Here is a 16,904-nt window from a genome sequence, read left to right as displayed (position 1 = left end):
CAGACTTAAATCCAGGACCACAGGGAAAGAATTCCTGATTTCCAGCACGATGCAGAAGAGGAAGAAGGGGAAGCAAGAAGTGAGAGGGTGTGCCCCCCCCCATCCCAGAAATCCCCATCAAGGGAGCTGGACATGCTGGGTAACAGGGAAGAGCATTGGGATAAACCCAGGATCCAGCTGGATTTTCCCAATCTCTGTGGATCCACAGTCCTGTCCGAGCTCCTGCCCCAGGACTGGGGTGTCCCTGTGTCCAGAACGGCTTCCAGCAAAGCAGGGAGGGAGGACAGGGACAGTGCGTCCCAACAGAGCAGGACGTGTTTGGATATCCTCCGTAGGAAACAAATACTGCAAATCAGGGTCTTCCCTCCTCAAAAGCTTTTTCTGAGCTCATTTCTGCCCCCCCCACCCGAGCATCCCAGCTTTTGCCTCCCTTTCCCAGCTCCAAAGATTTGTTGGGAAGGGGAATTCATTGAGAAAGGCCTTTATTGGACGGAAGAGCAAACAAAATCAGGAATTAAATCCATGTGGATGTGGAGCCACTGAGCCCAAGGGGTTTGGGAATGTCCACCCCACCAGGGATGGGGGTCACAATGTCCCCCTAGGGTAGTCAGTGGATACCACAAGTATGAGGATAACTCCCAGGATTCAGACCTGGAAATAAGTCACAGAAATGGGAAAAAATTCTCAAAACAACCAAAGAATCAGCAAAAATAAAGAGTTTCCTTAACTTATGGGGGAGGGTGGGGGGATTCCCAAGGGAGTGGTCCGTAATTCCCACCTGGAACGACTTGTGGGGGCAAAGGGAGGTTTGGACACACCTGGGGCCACAGGCATGTGGAAAAGGGTCAGAAAGACCCAAATCAACCCCCAAAATAGTCCAGGATGAGATAAAAATCCTGCTCAGCGCATTCCTGATACCACAGCATTCCCAGAGCCTTTCCAGGACCATGAAGGGCTCCTGAGGGTTTGACCTCCCTAAGAAAGGGCTCCAGACCCTTCCTTCTTCCACCCACCATGATTTTATAGACCCCAAAGATGCCATCCACAATGGGGCAATAAAATCTGTCATGGATACAATTCCAATCTCCTGGAATGCAGGAACATCCCCAAAATCCCCTTTTTATCCCAACCTTTTTCCAGAGAAGGCTACGAGGGACTTGGAACCCCTCTCCAGACTTGGTCCCACTGGAAAAAACCCTTTTCTGATACAAAACGAAATCAAATCAATCCCAAAATTCCCAATTTAGGACTAACGAGGCAATTCCATAGAGCGGAAGGATAAATTTCTGGGAGACGAGCGCTTGGTGCTGTAATCCCACAGGGTGGGCCCCCTAATTCCTACTACTCGGTGGGGTTTGTTGGAATTCTCATACAATGAACACCTCGAGTGGGGATGCTGCAGCCTCCAGAACCCTCTGGAGCACTCCAGAACCTTTCAGAAGGGTCAGAAAGTCCATTGCTCCTGCACTGGGCTGTCAGAAGCATCAGGGTTTGGCATTTGCCGGCTGGAATCTTCCCCCTTTAGGCTCTTCCTGCAGACGGGACATGTATCGTGCTGCGAGGAACACAGAGCTGTTATCCTGGGGGATCATCCCGTGGGATACATGGGTTTTTTGGGATCTTACCAGCTCCAGCCAAGGCACAATACAGCTGCTGTGGAAGATGTGGTTGCAGGGGAGCTGCCGGACCTGCTCTGCCACGGCATAATCCTCCTTGCACACCGGGCATTCCAGACCTGTGTCTGCAGAAAATAGAGAATGGCAGGTAAGAGGGACAGGAATAAAGGCTCCGATAACTGGGAGACACTTGTGGAGGGTCTACTGGGAATGGGGTGTCCCAGGGACCAAAGGGATCCCACCAGGAACAGGAGCTCTGGGATTTACAGGTCATTTGTGTCTGCTGGAGATGGAACATGGAGGGATCAAGGAATTCCTGCCAGAAACATGTCAGGATCCATCCATCCACACAAAATCCTCTGGGGATGGAGCACTCAGGGATCAGTGAAATCCCACTAGGAACATGAGTGAAAGGATTTGCAAGCTAGGATACAATCCACACAGGATGGAGCATGCAGGGAACAAAGAATTCCTGCTGGGAACATGAGCTCTGAGCTCCACCAGCTGTGATCAATCCATCCACACACAAGCCCCAGGAAATATAAGAAATTCAAAGTAAGGATGTTTGGATGCCTGCCACAACTTCCCAGCCTGGAATATGAGACGATGATCCTGATGCCTGGTGTCACCAGCTATGGGAGGTGGCTGAAATCCCGCTCCCTCTCCTGCTGTTGCAAGCTCATGATGCTGACATGGACACCATCAGGAGCTGAGCTCCCTCGGTGATCCCAGGGACCCCTTCCAACTTGGATATTCCAAGATTTCGTGTTTCCTAGTCTTCTTGTGCTCCGTGGGCTCAGACACATGGAATTCCACCTAGTCCTTGGCTTCCCAGAGAAGATGAGGATAGAGGGGTGTGTAAAACCACAGGATAAAAATATCCTGCACAGAACGGCCTGGTTTAACCATAATGGAGGAGTAGTGTGGGGAGACAGTGCTAAAGGCAATCTTGCCTCTGATACATTGCAGCTCTGTTATTTACTCTGTTATTTACTGAATGGGAACAGCCTTGGCATCACAGCTCTGGGTGTGATAGAAGAGTGAGTTAGCTGGTTGGAGTCAGCTGGAGTCTGCTGGCCTTGCTGTGAGGAAGAAAGGACAAGAGGTTGTGCAAGGGACAGACAGAGTTAGGTGGCCATGCTAGGGACAGGAAGGAGTTGGAACTGCAGCAGGAAGAGAGGAGAGAAAGAGCCAGAGCTGCATGGAGCTGCCCATGGGAGACTATACAAAAAAGATATGAAAGACGTTTAGATAACAAGGATCTGATGCTTGAAGACTTTCTGAAACCTTACCGAAGCACTCTCAGTGTCATGGCCGTTTCTATAGCCACAGAGTAGGGTTCTGGTAGTGGAGCAGCTGGGAGGGGGAGGGATCCTTGGGGTGAAAAATTCACAGGATTTTTAATTGCAAAGTCAGGATTGTTGAGACACCCCGGGCCCCTGCTGGCAGTTTTCCATGACATTTCCAGAGCAGAGTATGTCCAGAGCCAGTTTGAAAGGGAAGAAGGGACAAGCTGAGAACACGAACAGGGATTTGGGATGGGAAAACCATAATGGGGATGGAAAGGATGGCACACTCTAGGACTCCCTAAACACTCTGGAGAATGCTGGAGCTCCAAGATTCCTGGGAGAACGGAACACCAGAGATGGCAGCAGCAAAGCTTGGGAGCTAAGGGTTTCCAGCCCAATCCACAGGGAACAAAGTGGTTATGGGGGAGCTCAGGATGTCAAACACCAGGATCCAAGTGCCATCTGGGGATGAAGTCACCCACCGACTTGTTCCTGTGTCACCGGCACTGTTGGGAGTGACGAGATCTTCTCCTTGTCTGCTGGCGGTGGTCCCGTGTTTTCCAGCTGTCCCAGCAGCTGTGGAGAGGGAAAAATACTGTGCTCAGGAGCAGGGGTCTGCCACTGGATCCGCTCCTGGCAAAGGTGCCCCTCACCTACCTGGGTGACGATGGCGTCAAGGCCGCTCTGTCCCCATGCATAATCCCCAGGATTGGAGTGCAGCATCCCGCTCCTGCCAACGGGAGAGTCCAGGAATTCCCCCCAATCCCAAACCAGCCCCTAGGTGCTGGGTTACTGGTAGCTAGGTTCTGGGCTACTCACCAGGAAAAGGGATGTTGGGAGCCAGGAACAGCTGAGTTGGCAAAAAAACCAGCAAAGATTTGCTGGATTATCCTGAAAAAGGAGGCGTGGGAAGGAAAAACATAGGAAGAACAAGTTAAGTAAGTAAATAAATGGTGGAAGGAAGGATGAGCAGGATCTATGGATGCCTGCTCTATGGATGCCTGGCTGCATGGCTCATGAGACTGAAAATTCCTGGATAAAGCTCCAAAACAGAGAGTAGGAAGTAATTAGGGATGTGAGCTCATCCCAGGGTGGGAGAAGCAGGAATGCCTTGAGTTCCAATAGAAGAGTTGGTACTGGGACAGTGAAAACCAAAAAAATCATGGAAACAACAAGCTAAATAAATAAATAAATTGTGGCAGAAGAAATAGGCAGTAAACCAGGGAATCCTTTTTCCATAGATACAGGGCTCACAGTTGGAAATTTCCTGGATAAAGCTCCAAAATGGAGGGAAAGCACGAAGGAATTAGGGATGAGAACAGGATGTCAGTGCTCAGAATGCCCTGTGTTCCAGGCAGCAGGACAGGGAAAATGCCTCAGAATTGTGCTAAGGAAGTGCCAGGACCCCATTTTTCTAGGTTCCTCCCCAAATCTCCTGGTGTCCCTGGAGAAGACGCTCACCCCTCAATGGCAGGTGAGCGATCCGGGCGGGAGCTGCCACGGGATCGGTACCTCCGAGGCATCGGCAGCCGTGGGGGGCGACTGGGCCCCCAGAGCTCGGCCGGGGGGGCCCTCTCCGTGTCCCGGCTTTCTGGGTCCAGGGAGCTGCTGCTCAGGAATGGCCGGAAATCTGGGAAGAACATCGTGTGATCCAAATGGTCCCAAAGCTGTGGAGAGGGAGAAGACAGGAGACATGATCCCCACTCAGCTCTGGTGCTCATCCCAGTGGGAACAAAGAGGTAGCAGAGTCCAGTTCACCGGAGCACATTCCCATAGTGGTCATGGATCCTGGGAAAAAAAAGTCTGGCAAAAAAGCTTAATTATAGCTCAAGTGGATCCAGAGCTCCTGCAACACCCCCAGTGCAACTCCCCACTCCACACAGATCCTAACAAATCTAGAAACTGTGGGGTTGGTCTCTCCCTCTCTCCAAAGGCTGGAATTTGATGAGGAGTAATGCTGGACATTCCCAAATCCATGGGATCACTCATGGGGAAGACAGCGGTGTTTAAGGGCAGACGGATGGTATCCATATCCCTGGAGTGTCCCTGGATTCCCTCTAGAAGCATCCTAAGGTGTTCCCCTCATACTGCTGTTTGGTGGGATCTGTCCATGTCGATAATGCCACTCTCTGCCTCTGCAGTGGATCCTGTGGTGCTAAATCCCACCTGCTCCCTGATTTACCCAATTCCCCTCCTGTAGCCTCTCTGAGGGGGACGATCCACGGATCTCCTTGCTACAGGGGTGCAGGACGACCCCCAGGAATTAAAAACAACGTATAAACATTCCCCGTTCTCTTGCTGCTCTGATGAGAGCTTTGCCTGCAACTACACCTCGGGGAGAACTCCCAACTATTATTCATCCCCCAAATCCAGTTTAATTAATGGAGCTCAAAGCTCCATGTGCAGGAAGATGAGATCAGTATCTCCCTGAAACTAAGGAATTTCTGGGACACGAACTGATACCCAAGCAATAATTTGGACAAATGGATCCAGATGAAGAGGGGAAGGGATGCAGCTGGATGCTTGGAGCATGGAAGCAAGCAGAAAGGATACAGACTGGGAACAGACTGGAATTCCAACTATTTGATGACCCCATTTCTGGCCCCAGATTGAGTGGATTTCCTATGGGTTTGGACTTTAAAATGGATAGATTCTGGAAAATCTGTGAGCAGGGAGGGACAGAGAATACTTCCTTGCCTGGTTGGGCATCCCCACAGAAATCCCAGGATCTGCCAGCGCCAGGGCAAGGCTCTTCCCTGAATCCTCCTTTTCCTGTCGTGCCCATCCCTGGCAGATCTCAATGCCAATTTTCAGTCTCCTGAAAACTTCCCTAAATCCTGCAAACTCTCAGGAAAAGAAGCTGCTGGGGAAAATGCCACAGGAAAACGGGAAGAGCAGGAAAACTCACCTCTGTGAACTGCGAGGAGGGGCTGTCATCCAGGGCATTCCCGTCAAAAAAACTGGGAAAAAGAGGAAAGTGAGGGCAGGGCCCATTCCCCAAATCCCCCTGTGCTTCCCAAATCCCCCCTTTGTTTCCTGAAATCTCTCCAGAAGGGGTAAAAAAAAAAAAAAAAAGACAAAAAGGGTAAGAAAAAGAATTTTAAAAAAGGGCAATCACCAGAAATAGTAAAAAGGGTTTTTTTTCCCCCTCAATACTAAAAAGGGTAAGAAAAAATCAAAAAGGGAAAAAAAAGACCAAAAGAGTAAAAGAATACCAAAAAGGGTAAAAATATCAAGATGACAAAAAAAAAGGTTTTGGTTTTTTTTACAAAAACAAACCAACCAACCCTAAAAAAAAAAACAGGTGGGGAGAACATACATCAAAAAAGAGCAAAAATGGCATTTTTCACACTAAATATCCATATTACTTGATCCATTGTCTCTCCATATGCCTGGACATTCTCTAGTACCTGGAATCATCAGTAACCTCCTCGATGAAGCCGGACTCACAGCGGGGGCAGGTATATTCCTGGGAAGACAAAAGGGAGCTGGGATTAGACACAAAATATCTGGAATTCTAAAGAAAAACCTCCCTTCAGGAAGATTCCTGATCCTAGATCTCAAGCAGCTCACAACAACACCACAAAATCTGAATCCCATGGAATCTGGGCACCAGCGAGCAAAAGAGCTGCTGCCGGGAACTGCAGAGGCACGGAACAAAATTTCTTCCAAAAACAAAAATTTTCCCTGTTCCCATTCCCAGAATTCCAGAATTTTGTCCCTGAGCTGCAAATCGGCTTTGATTTGGAGAAAACCATGGAAAAAAACAAAAGACTCCACAGATCCTCTTTCATTGATCTTCTCTCTCCAGATTCCATCCTGCAGTCAGAGCCTTCCCAAATCCCACACTTTGAACACTTTTGATTTTTGTGAGATCTCCATCCACCAATTCCCCTGGATTCTTCCCTTCACCCATGCTTCCCAGATCCCTGAAAATCCTGCATCCTGTTCCACAACACATGGAATGTTCCCCATACTTTCAGCATGGATTTTGTGGGAACTCCATCCAAATCCAAATCCTGGATCTGACGATCACCAGCAGCAGGCAAGATGCTGGTGCATTCCTGGAAACTCTGGAATATTTTTTTGTTGCTGGAATCCACATGGAAACTCTCAGCTTCCCACCCAGTAGCTGGAGAGATAAAAACGGCATTTGGGATATATAGCTCTGGAGGAAGGGAAACAGGAACAGATGTTGTATGGGATCCTGCAGAGCCTTGGAATCAGCTCCCTGCTTTCCCTGGGATGTTTACGAATGTAGTGGATGATCCTGGAGCCTCACATCCTGGGATCTACACAGGGATCTCATTCCCTGACTGGAATTCAGCCATGGTACAAAGAAAAACGGATTTTCCAAGGAATCTGGTGGCATTCCATCGCTCTGACTCCCCTCCAGCCTTGTGGTCTGTGAGTCCCAGAAAGGAAAGCAAACCAGAATTGCACCAGAAGCATTGGCTTTGCGCTCAGATCACTCCTGAGGCAGCTGGAGCTGTGTGGCACATGCACATTCAGCCTGAACCTGACCCCAGATCTGGGCAGAAAAGTTGGATCAGGTGGTTTTCCAGGTCACCCCCACCCAAAAATTATGAAAAGATGCAAATGGAATTGCAAAGAAAGTTGTGTGGGACAAATGCAGTAGTTTTCCTTGGCTCTTGCTCCATCCGCCAGTTCCTTCATAGCTCTACTTCCAACTTGAAGTTCCCCTTTCCCTTGTCTCCAGTCAGAATAACTCAGCTTTTCCACCCTAGCATTAGATCGATACCTTGTGGAATTCCATATCCCTCCAGCCATGCCCCCCCTTCCTCACTTGGAAAGCAAGGAAAAAAAAATCTCCCTTGCACCTCCAAGGCTCTACTTCTCAATCCGCAGCAATTTTCACATGGCAAGACCCTCCTCATACCACGTTGTTGGGGAAGAGGCATAAAGTCTCCTTGGAAAGTCTCCAGATGGAGATCCTCTGGAGGATTCTCCAACCCAACATCTCCACCTCTGGCGTTGGGAGGTGCAGGAGAGGTTCTGCTTGGCAATGCCTCCTTTTCCATGCCCTCATCCCTAATCCCTCTCAATGACCCAAACCAGGGAATTTTGGGTCAAAAAGGTGTTTTGGGTCAAAAAGGTGTTTTGGGTCGGGAATCTCCAAGGGCAAATCCATAGGAAGCAGCTCCCACTGGGGTCCGTGGGCAGGGCCACAGGGCTGTGTGCCCCCACTGCCAGGAATCCAGGAGGTTCCTGAAAGGGGAACTGGTGCAAGACCCAGTGGAGGATCCCACAAAATGAAATTTCAGGTGTTTCCCAGGTGCAGGGCTGGAGTTTTGGTCCCAGGACAAACAAGAAAGATGATGGAGGCACCAGGAAAGCCCAGTTTTTGGGGATGAAGGAGTTGGAGTGAGAGCTGGACAATGTTTCCTTTTAAAAAGTGGGTTTGGGATTGCTGGAAGGAAAAAAATGGATCCTTCAGCGTGGGATGGACATGGGATAAAGAAAAACCTGGGATGCTCCCAGTTCCAAGGAATAGGAACTGAGATAATTTAGGAATAGATGGACAATTCCCATCCTGTCGGACGAGCAGGCGCTGGAAGGGCTGCTATGGAGTGGGATGGGAATGGGATTATCTGCTTCCATGACGAAGAGCAAATTCCCCCAGCCACTTTCCAGTCTGAGAACTGGGATGGCGGAGAGATCACCTATTCCATGTGGGAACAACTTCGGGGGCTGGGGGTCACCCGTTCCTCAGGGGGCTCAGGGAGTGACTGGGGGATCACTGCTGCCCCTACACCCGCCCGGGGCTCACCGGCTGCTCGGAGATCTCCGCCCCGGCCCTCCCCGCCCGGGGCTCGCTGGCAGCTCGGGGCTCCCCCTCTCCGACCCTCCCTGCCCGGGGCTCACCGGCAGCTTGGGGCTGACCTCGCCCTTGCAGCTGTGGCAAAAAAATCGGTGCTGCGGCACCGCCGCCGCCGCCTCCGCCATCTTCCCCCAGTGCCGCGGCTGCCGTCACTCCTCCCAGGGCAGCGAGCGCTGCCCAGAGAAGCCCCGCGCTTCCGGCGAGCTCGTCTGCTCCGCTCCCAGTCTGGAGAGCGCGGGCGGGAGGGATAGAGCGGCCCCCGGGGCGGTGAGCAGCCTGCGCGCCCCCTGGTGTAAGCCTCCCAGTGGGGAACAGGGGGCGGCAGCGGAACTGGCGCGACAGGAAGTGGCCACAGGACGTGGCCGGTGTCACGGCGGCAGTGGCGAACTAGGCCGGGCCTGGCGGTGAGAGCGGGGGCAGCACCGGGACCCCTGACCGGGGGGGGGGGGGGGGGTCCCACTCGTGGGAGGGCACTGCGAGGGGAATCTCACAAGAGAGAACACGAGGACCCCTGCGACAGGGTCAGCATCTGTCCCCTCTCTCTCCACCCAGCTGTTTTTTCCCCCCGCTTCATTCCTGGGGTTCCGGAGCCGCGAGGATGACGCAGGCAGAGCTACGGCTCTGCTCCCTCCTGCTCCAGGAGCACTTCGGGGAGATCGTGGAGAAAGTCGGGATCTCCCTGCTCCGGACGGGACCGCGGCCGCTGCGGCTCCTGGTCGGGGACACGGGGCTGCTCCCGGATCAGGTACGGGATGGGAGGAGTCGAGGGAGGAAAAGCTGGAGAAGGAGAAGGAATTTTTAATTAAATAAATCGGGAGTGGGAGGTCTGTGTGTCTCTGAAAAACAACTTTGGGAAGAAGGACGGACACTACTGGTCCGTAGCGAGCAAAGGCAGGAATAGAGTCCAGGAGCAGGGGCAGACTAGTGGCAAAACCTGGCGAAGGACAAGGAATTTTTAATAGATCAGGGAGAAAGATTTTAATGGAGAGCATGACTTGTATTTCCCTGAAAAACTAGTCTTTGAAGGAGCAGGGAAATTCTGATTCTCCCTAGGGAAACTGAGATCTGGGCAGGGAGAGAATGCCCAGGAAGATGGGACAGGGTCGTTACCATTGGAGTCCAACCCTCCCGCTCTCTCCCACAGGTGAAAAAGGCCCTTTGTGTCCTCATCCAGCACAGCCTGGTGTGCTATGAGGTGCAGCCTCGGGGCTCTGTGGAGTACGAGGCGCGGAGTGAGCGGATCCTGCGGATCCTGCGTTACCCCCGCTACATCTACACAGCCAAGACGCTCTACGGGGACCCAGGGGAGCTGCTGGTGGAGGAGCTTCTGCTCCACGGGCACCTCCCTATGAGCTGCGCTGTTGCCAAGGTTGCCGATCGTCTCGCTGAAACCATGGAAGGTGGGTAGGAAGCTCCTCCCTCAAAAAAAATGGGATCTGGCAGTGGGTTTAGTTGGTGAATGGGACCAGAGGCACCGTGGGGTGTTCACAGCCGGGCTGTGGTGGTGGCCGTCTTGTCACTGTGTGCTTCTGAGCCTTAGGAACATCCAGCATCAGGTCTTAAACAGGCCGATGGGGACCACCAAGGGTGGGAAGCTTCTTAAAAATCAGGGGCTTGGTATTGGGTTTGTGAATGTGGTCCCAAAGGGTCCTCGGGATGCTTGTGGTTGTGGCTGTGAAGATGGCACGACCACATTCTCCGAAGCCTCAGGAGCATCCCAGATCCATCCACTGTGTCTCTCCTCCCATCTAGATGGGAAAACCATGGATTACACAGAAGTGTCCAGCACATTTGTGCGCCTGGCAGATACCCACTTCATCCAGAGATGCCCAGCAGTCCCGGAAAGCCCTCGGGGCATCAAGGCACCGCCAGCCCCTGCACCTGCCCTGGCCATTGCTGAGAAGGATATGTACGTTGTGCCTCGGCTCAGCCTTGTCGGTGAGAACCCCTGGGATCCTGGGGGGCCTCAGGCAGCACTTAGCCACGTGTTGAGGCCACAGTGATGGGTTTGATGGGAAATAGTGTCTTGGGTTGACAGGAAAAGGGAAGCGGAGACACTCATGCAGTGAGGAAGAGGAGGGGGAGCACAAGGCCAAAAAGCAGAAGCAGGAGGGAGGAAGATCAGAGGTAATGGGAGTGCTGGAGTGATGGTGCCCTTGGTATTCTGGCCTGGGGATCGGGACATGGGAAGAGCGGGATCCATATTCCCAAACCGGTTCTGGGGAAACCAGGACCACCTGATCTTTTTCCTCATTTTTTGTGCCTCCTTTTCCTCATTTTTTGTGCTTCCTTTTCCTCATTTTTTGTGCCTCCTTTTCCTCAGTTTCCTGCCCCCTTTCCTCTCACTTTTTGTCCTTGTCCTCCCCAGACTCCCCCAGACGATGGCATTTACTGGCAAGTCAACCTGGAGCGCTTCCATCAGCACTTCCGTGACCAGGCTCTGGTCAGTGCTGTGGCCAGCCGCATGGACCAGGTCTGTGCCTTCCACCTCCATTCCCACTCTGGAGCTGAGCTTTTCCCACTCTAATTCCTGGTTTTCCCAGTACAGACCAGCAGTGAGGTGGTGCGGACAATGCTGCGCATGAGCGAGGTGACCACAGCCTCGGGTGCCTCCCACACGCAGCCGCTCTCTTCCAATGAGGTGGGTCCTTGGAGGCCCCTGGGAAGCTCGGATCCCTTGAAATCCCTTAATGTTCCATGTGTTTTCTGCCATAGATATTCCGATCTCTTCCAGCTGGGTACAACATCGGGAAACAGGTGCTGGACCAGTACCTGGCGCTCCTGGCTGATGATCCGGTGAGCCTGGGGACACTGGGCACAGGCTGGGGAGACCCTGGGGCTTTTCCAGCCTCTGTTGATTCCATGATTCCTTGTCTGTCTGAGGGTAAAGCATGTTTTGCTGAGAGTTACCTAAGGTTTTTAACAGATACTGAAGATTTTTTAAGTTATTGAACAGCTAGTGAAATTATTTATCTGGTATTAAAGTTATTTTACAGACATTGAAGATCTATGAGAGATGCTGAAGTTACTTGAGACTACTTGAGTTATTTAACAGATATGTAACTTATTTAAAAAATATGGATGGTACTAGAAAGATACATAAAAGATATTGTAGATATTAAAAGATACCCAAAGTTATTTAAAAAATACTGAAGTTATTTCAAAGTCATTAAATCTATCTAAAATTCTGACACTGAAGATATTTAAGAGATATTAAAGATATTTAAAAGCCCCGGGAAGTGTCAGTAAGACCTGGCCCATGGTTTTAGGCTGTTAAAGTCCCAGATCTTTTTTCCCTAAAATCTTCTTATTCTTCCCACTCCAGATTTTAAGGAAAAAAAATCTGTATTTTCCTTCCTTCAGGGGACATCCTGAACTTTTCTCTATTATCTTCCCCTGCAGCTGGAGTTCGTGGGGAAGTCAGGGGACAGCGGCGGAGGCACCTACACCGTCAGTATCCTTTAAGCTCGGCGTTCTCAGGCCAGAAACATCACCAGGCTCTGGAATTGTCCTTGACCTCAGCCCCTACAGACCTGCACAAGGCCCTGGTGTCCCTGGCCACGGCCACGCTGGAGTCCATTGTGGAGGAGAGGTGACACGGGGACTTGGAGCCTCCTGGGCCCCCCTCAGCCCCTTCCCACATCTCTCTCTCATCCTGCTCCTCCTGCACAGGTTTGGCTCTCGCTGCGCCAGGATATTCCGCCTGCTCCTGCGCAAGAAGTACCTGGAGCAGAAGCAGGTGGAGGATTTTGCCATGATCCCAGCCAAGGAAGCCAAGGATATGCTCTACAGGATGCTCTCCGAGAACCTGGTGTCCTTGCAGGTGAGGGATCTCCAGGATCCTGGAAAACTTGGTGACCCTACAAGTGAGGGAGCTCTGGCATCCCAGAGATTCCCCAGGTGGAACAGCTGTCCAGGTAATGGGCATTTCTGAGCACTTCCAAGTGATCCCACCTGGAATCTGGGTCTGGGGAACCCATCAGGGAGGGAACACAGGGACACCTCTGGGGAAGGGGATACCCCCACTCATTTCCCGCCATGTCTGCCCCTCTGCCCTTCCACAGGAAATTCCAAAGACTCCAGACCACGCTCCATCTCGCACCTTTTACCTGTACACGGTGAACGTGATGGCCGCTGCTCGGATGCTTCTTCACAGATGCTACAAGGTGAATCCCAAGGACCAGGTATCACAGATCCTGGTCTACCCATGCAGCAATTCCCAGGGGATCCAGGCCCTGTTGCCAGCTCCTGCTCCAGGGAGCTGTTGCAGCCCCTAGTCCCGGAAAGTGCCATGTCCAGGTGTCACACTCCCCTCCTTCCTGTAGCCACAGGGAGGGCTACAGGAGCACCACAGCAGCACTATCCTCCATGGGTCCCCCTGTTGTGTTTCTTGGGAGTGTAAGGTCCCTTGGTGTCCCCCAGTACACCTGGGCTGGGGCCTTACCTGGTTCTTGTCCCTCCAGAGCTCCATCGTTACTCCCAGGGTCCAGGTGTCACAGCCCTCTCCATTGTGGTGATGCAGGGGTGGCAGTGACTGTGCCCATGTCCCCACAGGGTTCTTCGGTGCTCCCCAACACACCCGTGCTAGGTACTCACCTGTTTTCTTCCCCAGAGCGTGGCTAACCTGATGGAGCGAAGGCAGCATGAAATGCAGGAGAACAAGTGAGCGCTGTGGCTGGGGGTTGGCTTGGTGTGGTGGCTCCAGAGCTGCCCCCTGCCATGCCCATGTGTCCATGTTCCCTCCTAGGAGGCTCCTAGAGAAGTCCCAGCGTGTGGAGGCCATCCTGGCCTCCATGCAGGCCACGGGTGCTGAGGCGGCGCAGCTGCACGAGGTGGAGGAGATGATCACAGGTCTGAGCGGCAGCAGCTCGAGACCCTAAAGCGCAATGTCAACAAGTAAGGGGATGGGAACGGGTGGAGATGGGGGTTGGGAGCCCTGCAGGGGACTGCCCATCACTGTCTGTCCCCTAGGATCGATGCCAGTGAGAACCAGGTGGATGAGACCATCTTTGTCCTGAGTCATTCATCGAGAGCACCACGAAGAGGTCGTGAGGGAGCAGGATGGGAACAAGTGTCACAGTATGACACGAAATGAACAACACGGACACACAAAGTTGAGATCAGGAAAAGAGAACAAGTTTAATTTTCGCTTTGATATTTATACATTTCTGATACTGGCTGTGCATTGGAGGATGGGGTTACCCCCTCCTCAACCACACTGGTCAAAGCAACGGTCCATCAACTTCTCTCTTCCTCCAGAAAGGAATACAAAACAACAGACAGTTAGAATAACATTGACTTTTGTTTATATGAAAAACTGTGAAAACTCTGACTCCAAAAATGTAAACTTCAGAAGGCTAAGAAGAACTTTAGAAGAACAGGGCGATAAACAAGGACATGGACAGGGATATGGAGGGGGACAAAGGCAGGGACCAGATTCCTCTGCTCAGGGTGCTTGTGCTACTGAGAATAAAGCAATAGTTGCTAATGCACCTGCCTGTCAGCTGGGCCTGGGGACACAGAAAACAGTGGCAGGCATGGAGATACATTGGACACTGGGGACATGGACACAGAGGACACAGGATATGGACACACAGAGGATGCAGGACACGGGGGGACACACACAGGACACGGGACAGACACAGAACTGTCCTTGTGTCCCTCAAGACTGGTCCTGTTGCTCATGACTGACAGAGGGTGATGCTATCCCTGGCATAACCTGTCTCTCCTGGCAGCTTGCATCTGGGAGAAATCTGATCCCTTTGTCATTTGAGCAGGCAGAAGCCCAGGATCAAGGCCTGTTCCAGGGGATATCCCTGAATTTCTGGGGGTGTCTCCCCCCAAAACATGAGGAAAAACCAGAAAAACGGAAAAAAACCAGAAAAACGGAAAAAAACACCAAAAAAATGAAGAAGAAGAGAAAAAAAAATTAATTTCCCCCCTCCTGCAGATCCCCATTCCCCCCCCAAAAGAAAAGTTAAATATTCTTTGCCCTGGTGATAAAAGCCCAAAGTTTTACCACGAACCCAAAAGCAAACAAACCCCAGACTGTCCCGAGTTTCATTTGGTGTTCATCCCCTCCCGGCACACAATTCGTGGGCTCACTGAAGCATCGGCAGCTCTGATTGGACAGCGAACCCAGGAACCGCCCCCACCCTGGCCCGGGCTCCGCCCTGAGCCCAGCCCTGGCCCCGCCCCAGCCCCGTCTCAGGCTCCACCCCAAGCCCAACCCCATCTCAGGCTCCGCCCCAGGCCTGACTCCGCCCCAAGCCCGGCCCCGGCTCAGGCTCCGCCCCAGCCCTGGCCCCACTAGCCCGGCCCCGGCCCCCCCAGCCCGTGCTGAGCACCCGGAGGCTGCGTGGGGCGGGGGTCCCTGCCCGGTCTCGTTTTTGCAGCCAAACACGGGAATCAGCAGTGGGGGGAGCGGGGAAACGAATTCTGGTGAGCCGGGGCTCTCCCGGCTGAGCTGCAGGAGGAAGCTGAGCAGTCCCTGGGCAGGGATCTGCTGCAGCGCAGGGCATGGAGCACCGGAGCACTCTTGTGTTGAACACGTTGCCCTGGAGTGCGCCGAGGTGATCTCCAGGCCTGGGCCCGACAGAACAGAGCCGGGTGCCCCAGTGTGTCAGGTGCAGACAATGAGCTGTCCAGGGAACGAGCAGCAGGTCCCCTCTGCCCCTGCCCTCACGCTCGGAGTGACAGCAGCCAGGTAAGGGCTGTGAGGTTGATGAGGGCTCAGAGCACTGCCAGGTGAGGGCTCTGAGGTTGATGAGGGGGCGGCTCCTGCCAGGGGTGCTTTAAAAGGGGAGCCTCAGCCCCCTTTGGCCTGGAGCTGCTGGAGGAGATGTGCCTGTGTTGTGCTTCTAGGAGTGTCTTATGGAGCAATGGTGAGAGACTCTTCTTTGGGTCTGGGGGAGCAGCTGGGTGCACTTGGGTGTGGCGCATTGCTTGAAGGAGGTGTTGGGGGAAAACCTTTGTGCTAGACAGGGCAGCACTCGGTGAGCCATTGGGGGTTTGTACAGGGGACTTTGCCCTTTTGCTTTTCGGCATTTTTGCAGGCCGAATCCGATGTGGCCGGATGATAATGGTGGACACGAACGGTGGCCCTTTTCCATGGGAAACTAAACTCCCCTGGCCATGTTCCTGACGTCAGATTGTGGGAGACATTTGGCACTCCAAAAGCAGCCCGAGTTCCAAAATGTGGCATCTTGCATCTGGGAGAAATCTTGAATGTCACGGCATTTTTTCAGGCCGAAGCCGATGTGGCCGGATGAGGGTGGTGGACACGAACGGTGGCCCTTTTCCATGGGAAACTAAACTCACCTGGCCATGTTCCTGATGTCAGATTGTGGGAGACATTTGGCACTCCAAAAGCAGCCCGAGTTCCAAAATGTGGCATCTTGTATCTGGGAGAAATCTTGAATGCCACGGCATTTTTGCAGGCCGAAGCCGATAGGGCAGGATGGGGCAGGATGAGGGTGGTGGACATGAACAGTGGCCCTTTTCCATGGGAAACTAAACTCACCTGGCCATGTTCCTGGTGTCAGATTGTGGGAGACATTTGGCACTCCAAAAGCAGCCCGAGTTCCAAAATTTGGCATCTTGCATCTGGGAGAAATCTTGAATGCCACGGCATTTTTGCAGACAAAAGCCGATGTGGCCGGATGAGGGTGGTGGACACGAACGGTGGCCCTTTTCCATGGGAAACTAAACTCACCTGGCCATGATCCTGGTGTCAGATTGTGGGAGACATTTGGCACTCCAAAAGCAGCCCGAGTTCCAAAATGTGGCATCTTGCATCTGGGAGAAATCTTGAATGTCACGGCATTTTTGCAGGCCGAAGCCGATAGGGCAGGATGGGGCAGGATGAGGGTAGTGGAGATGAACAGTGGCCCTTTTCCATGGGAAACTAAACTCACCTGGCCATGTTCCTGGTGTCAGATTGTGGGAGACATTTGGCACTCTAAAAGCAGCAAGAGTTCCAAAATGTGGCATCTTGCATGTTGGAGAAATCTTGAATGTCACGGCATTTTTGCAGGCCGAAGCCGATGTGGCCGGATGAGGGTGGTGGACACGAACGGTGGCCCTTTTCCATGGGAAACTAAACTCACCTGGCCATGTTCCTGATTTCAGATTGTGGGAGACATTTGGCACTCCAAA

At 52.5% G+C, this 16,904-nt stretch overlaps 2 protein-coding genes across 5 annotated transcripts; one reads left to right on the top strand and one right to left on the bottom strand.

The window, feature by feature from the left end:
* Positions 1 to 465: 465 nt before the first annotated feature.
* On the bottom strand, positions 466 to 8,955 carry RNF115 (ring finger protein 115). Of its 4 annotated transcripts, XM_063421069.1 has the most exons (9): positions 8,792 to 8,943; positions 6,316 to 6,374; positions 5,814 to 5,865; positions 4,367 to 4,572; positions 3,725 to 3,796; positions 3,563 to 3,635; positions 3,388 to 3,481; positions 1,626 to 1,741; positions 466 to 1,555 (listed from the first exon to the last, which is right to left on the bottom strand). In XM_063421069.1, exons 1-9 carry the CDS (start codon positions 8,870 to 8,872, stop codon positions 1,445 to 1,447), a joined length of 864 nt encoding a protein of 287 aa, XP_063277139.1. In that variant the 5' UTR covers positions 8,873 to 8,943; the 3' UTR covers positions 466 to 1,444. The 4 variants fall into 4 exon arrangements, with proteins under 4 accessions (XP_063277139.1, XP_063277138.1, XP_063277140.1 ...); XM_063421068.1 differs by having other exon boundaries at positions 466 to 1,741; positions 8,810 to 8,955; XM_063421070.1 differs by having other exon boundaries at positions 466 to 1,741; positions 4,418 to 4,572; positions 8,792 to 8,944.
* Positions 8,956 to 9,049: 94 nt separating this feature from the next.
* On the top strand, positions 9,050 to 14,239 carry POLR3C (RNA polymerase III subunit C). The gene is given in 17 exon segments (XM_063421066.1): positions 9,050 to 9,151; positions 9,300 to 9,492; positions 9,892 to 10,147; positions 10,500 to 10,685; positions 10,786 to 10,874; positions 11,116 to 11,220; positions 11,296 to 11,388; positions 11,463 to 11,543; positions 12,150 to 12,201; positions 12,279 to 12,339; positions 12,420 to 12,570; positions 12,812 to 12,913; positions 13,360 to 13,409; positions 13,495 to 13,598; positions 13,601 to 13,643; positions 13,719 to 13,759; positions 13,762 to 14,239. Coding segments are annotated over 16 exon segments (1,599 nt in total). The 5' UTR covers positions 9,050 to 9,151; positions 9,300 to 9,345; the 3' UTR covers positions 13,800 to 14,239.
* The last annotated feature ends 2,665 nt before the right edge of the window (positions 14,240 to 16,904 follow it).

The sequence above is a fragment of the Prinia subflava genome, chromosome 35 (assembly GCF_021018805.1).
Source record: "Prinia subflava isolate CZ2003 ecotype Zambia chromosome 35, Cam_Psub_1.2, whole genome shotgun sequence".
Lineage (NCBI taxonomy): Eukaryota > Metazoa > Chordata > Aves > Passeriformes > Cisticolidae > Prinia > Prinia subflava.
The sequence above is the reverse complement of the archived record's forward strand: the minus strand, read 5'-3'. Positions and strand labels throughout refer to the sequence as shown.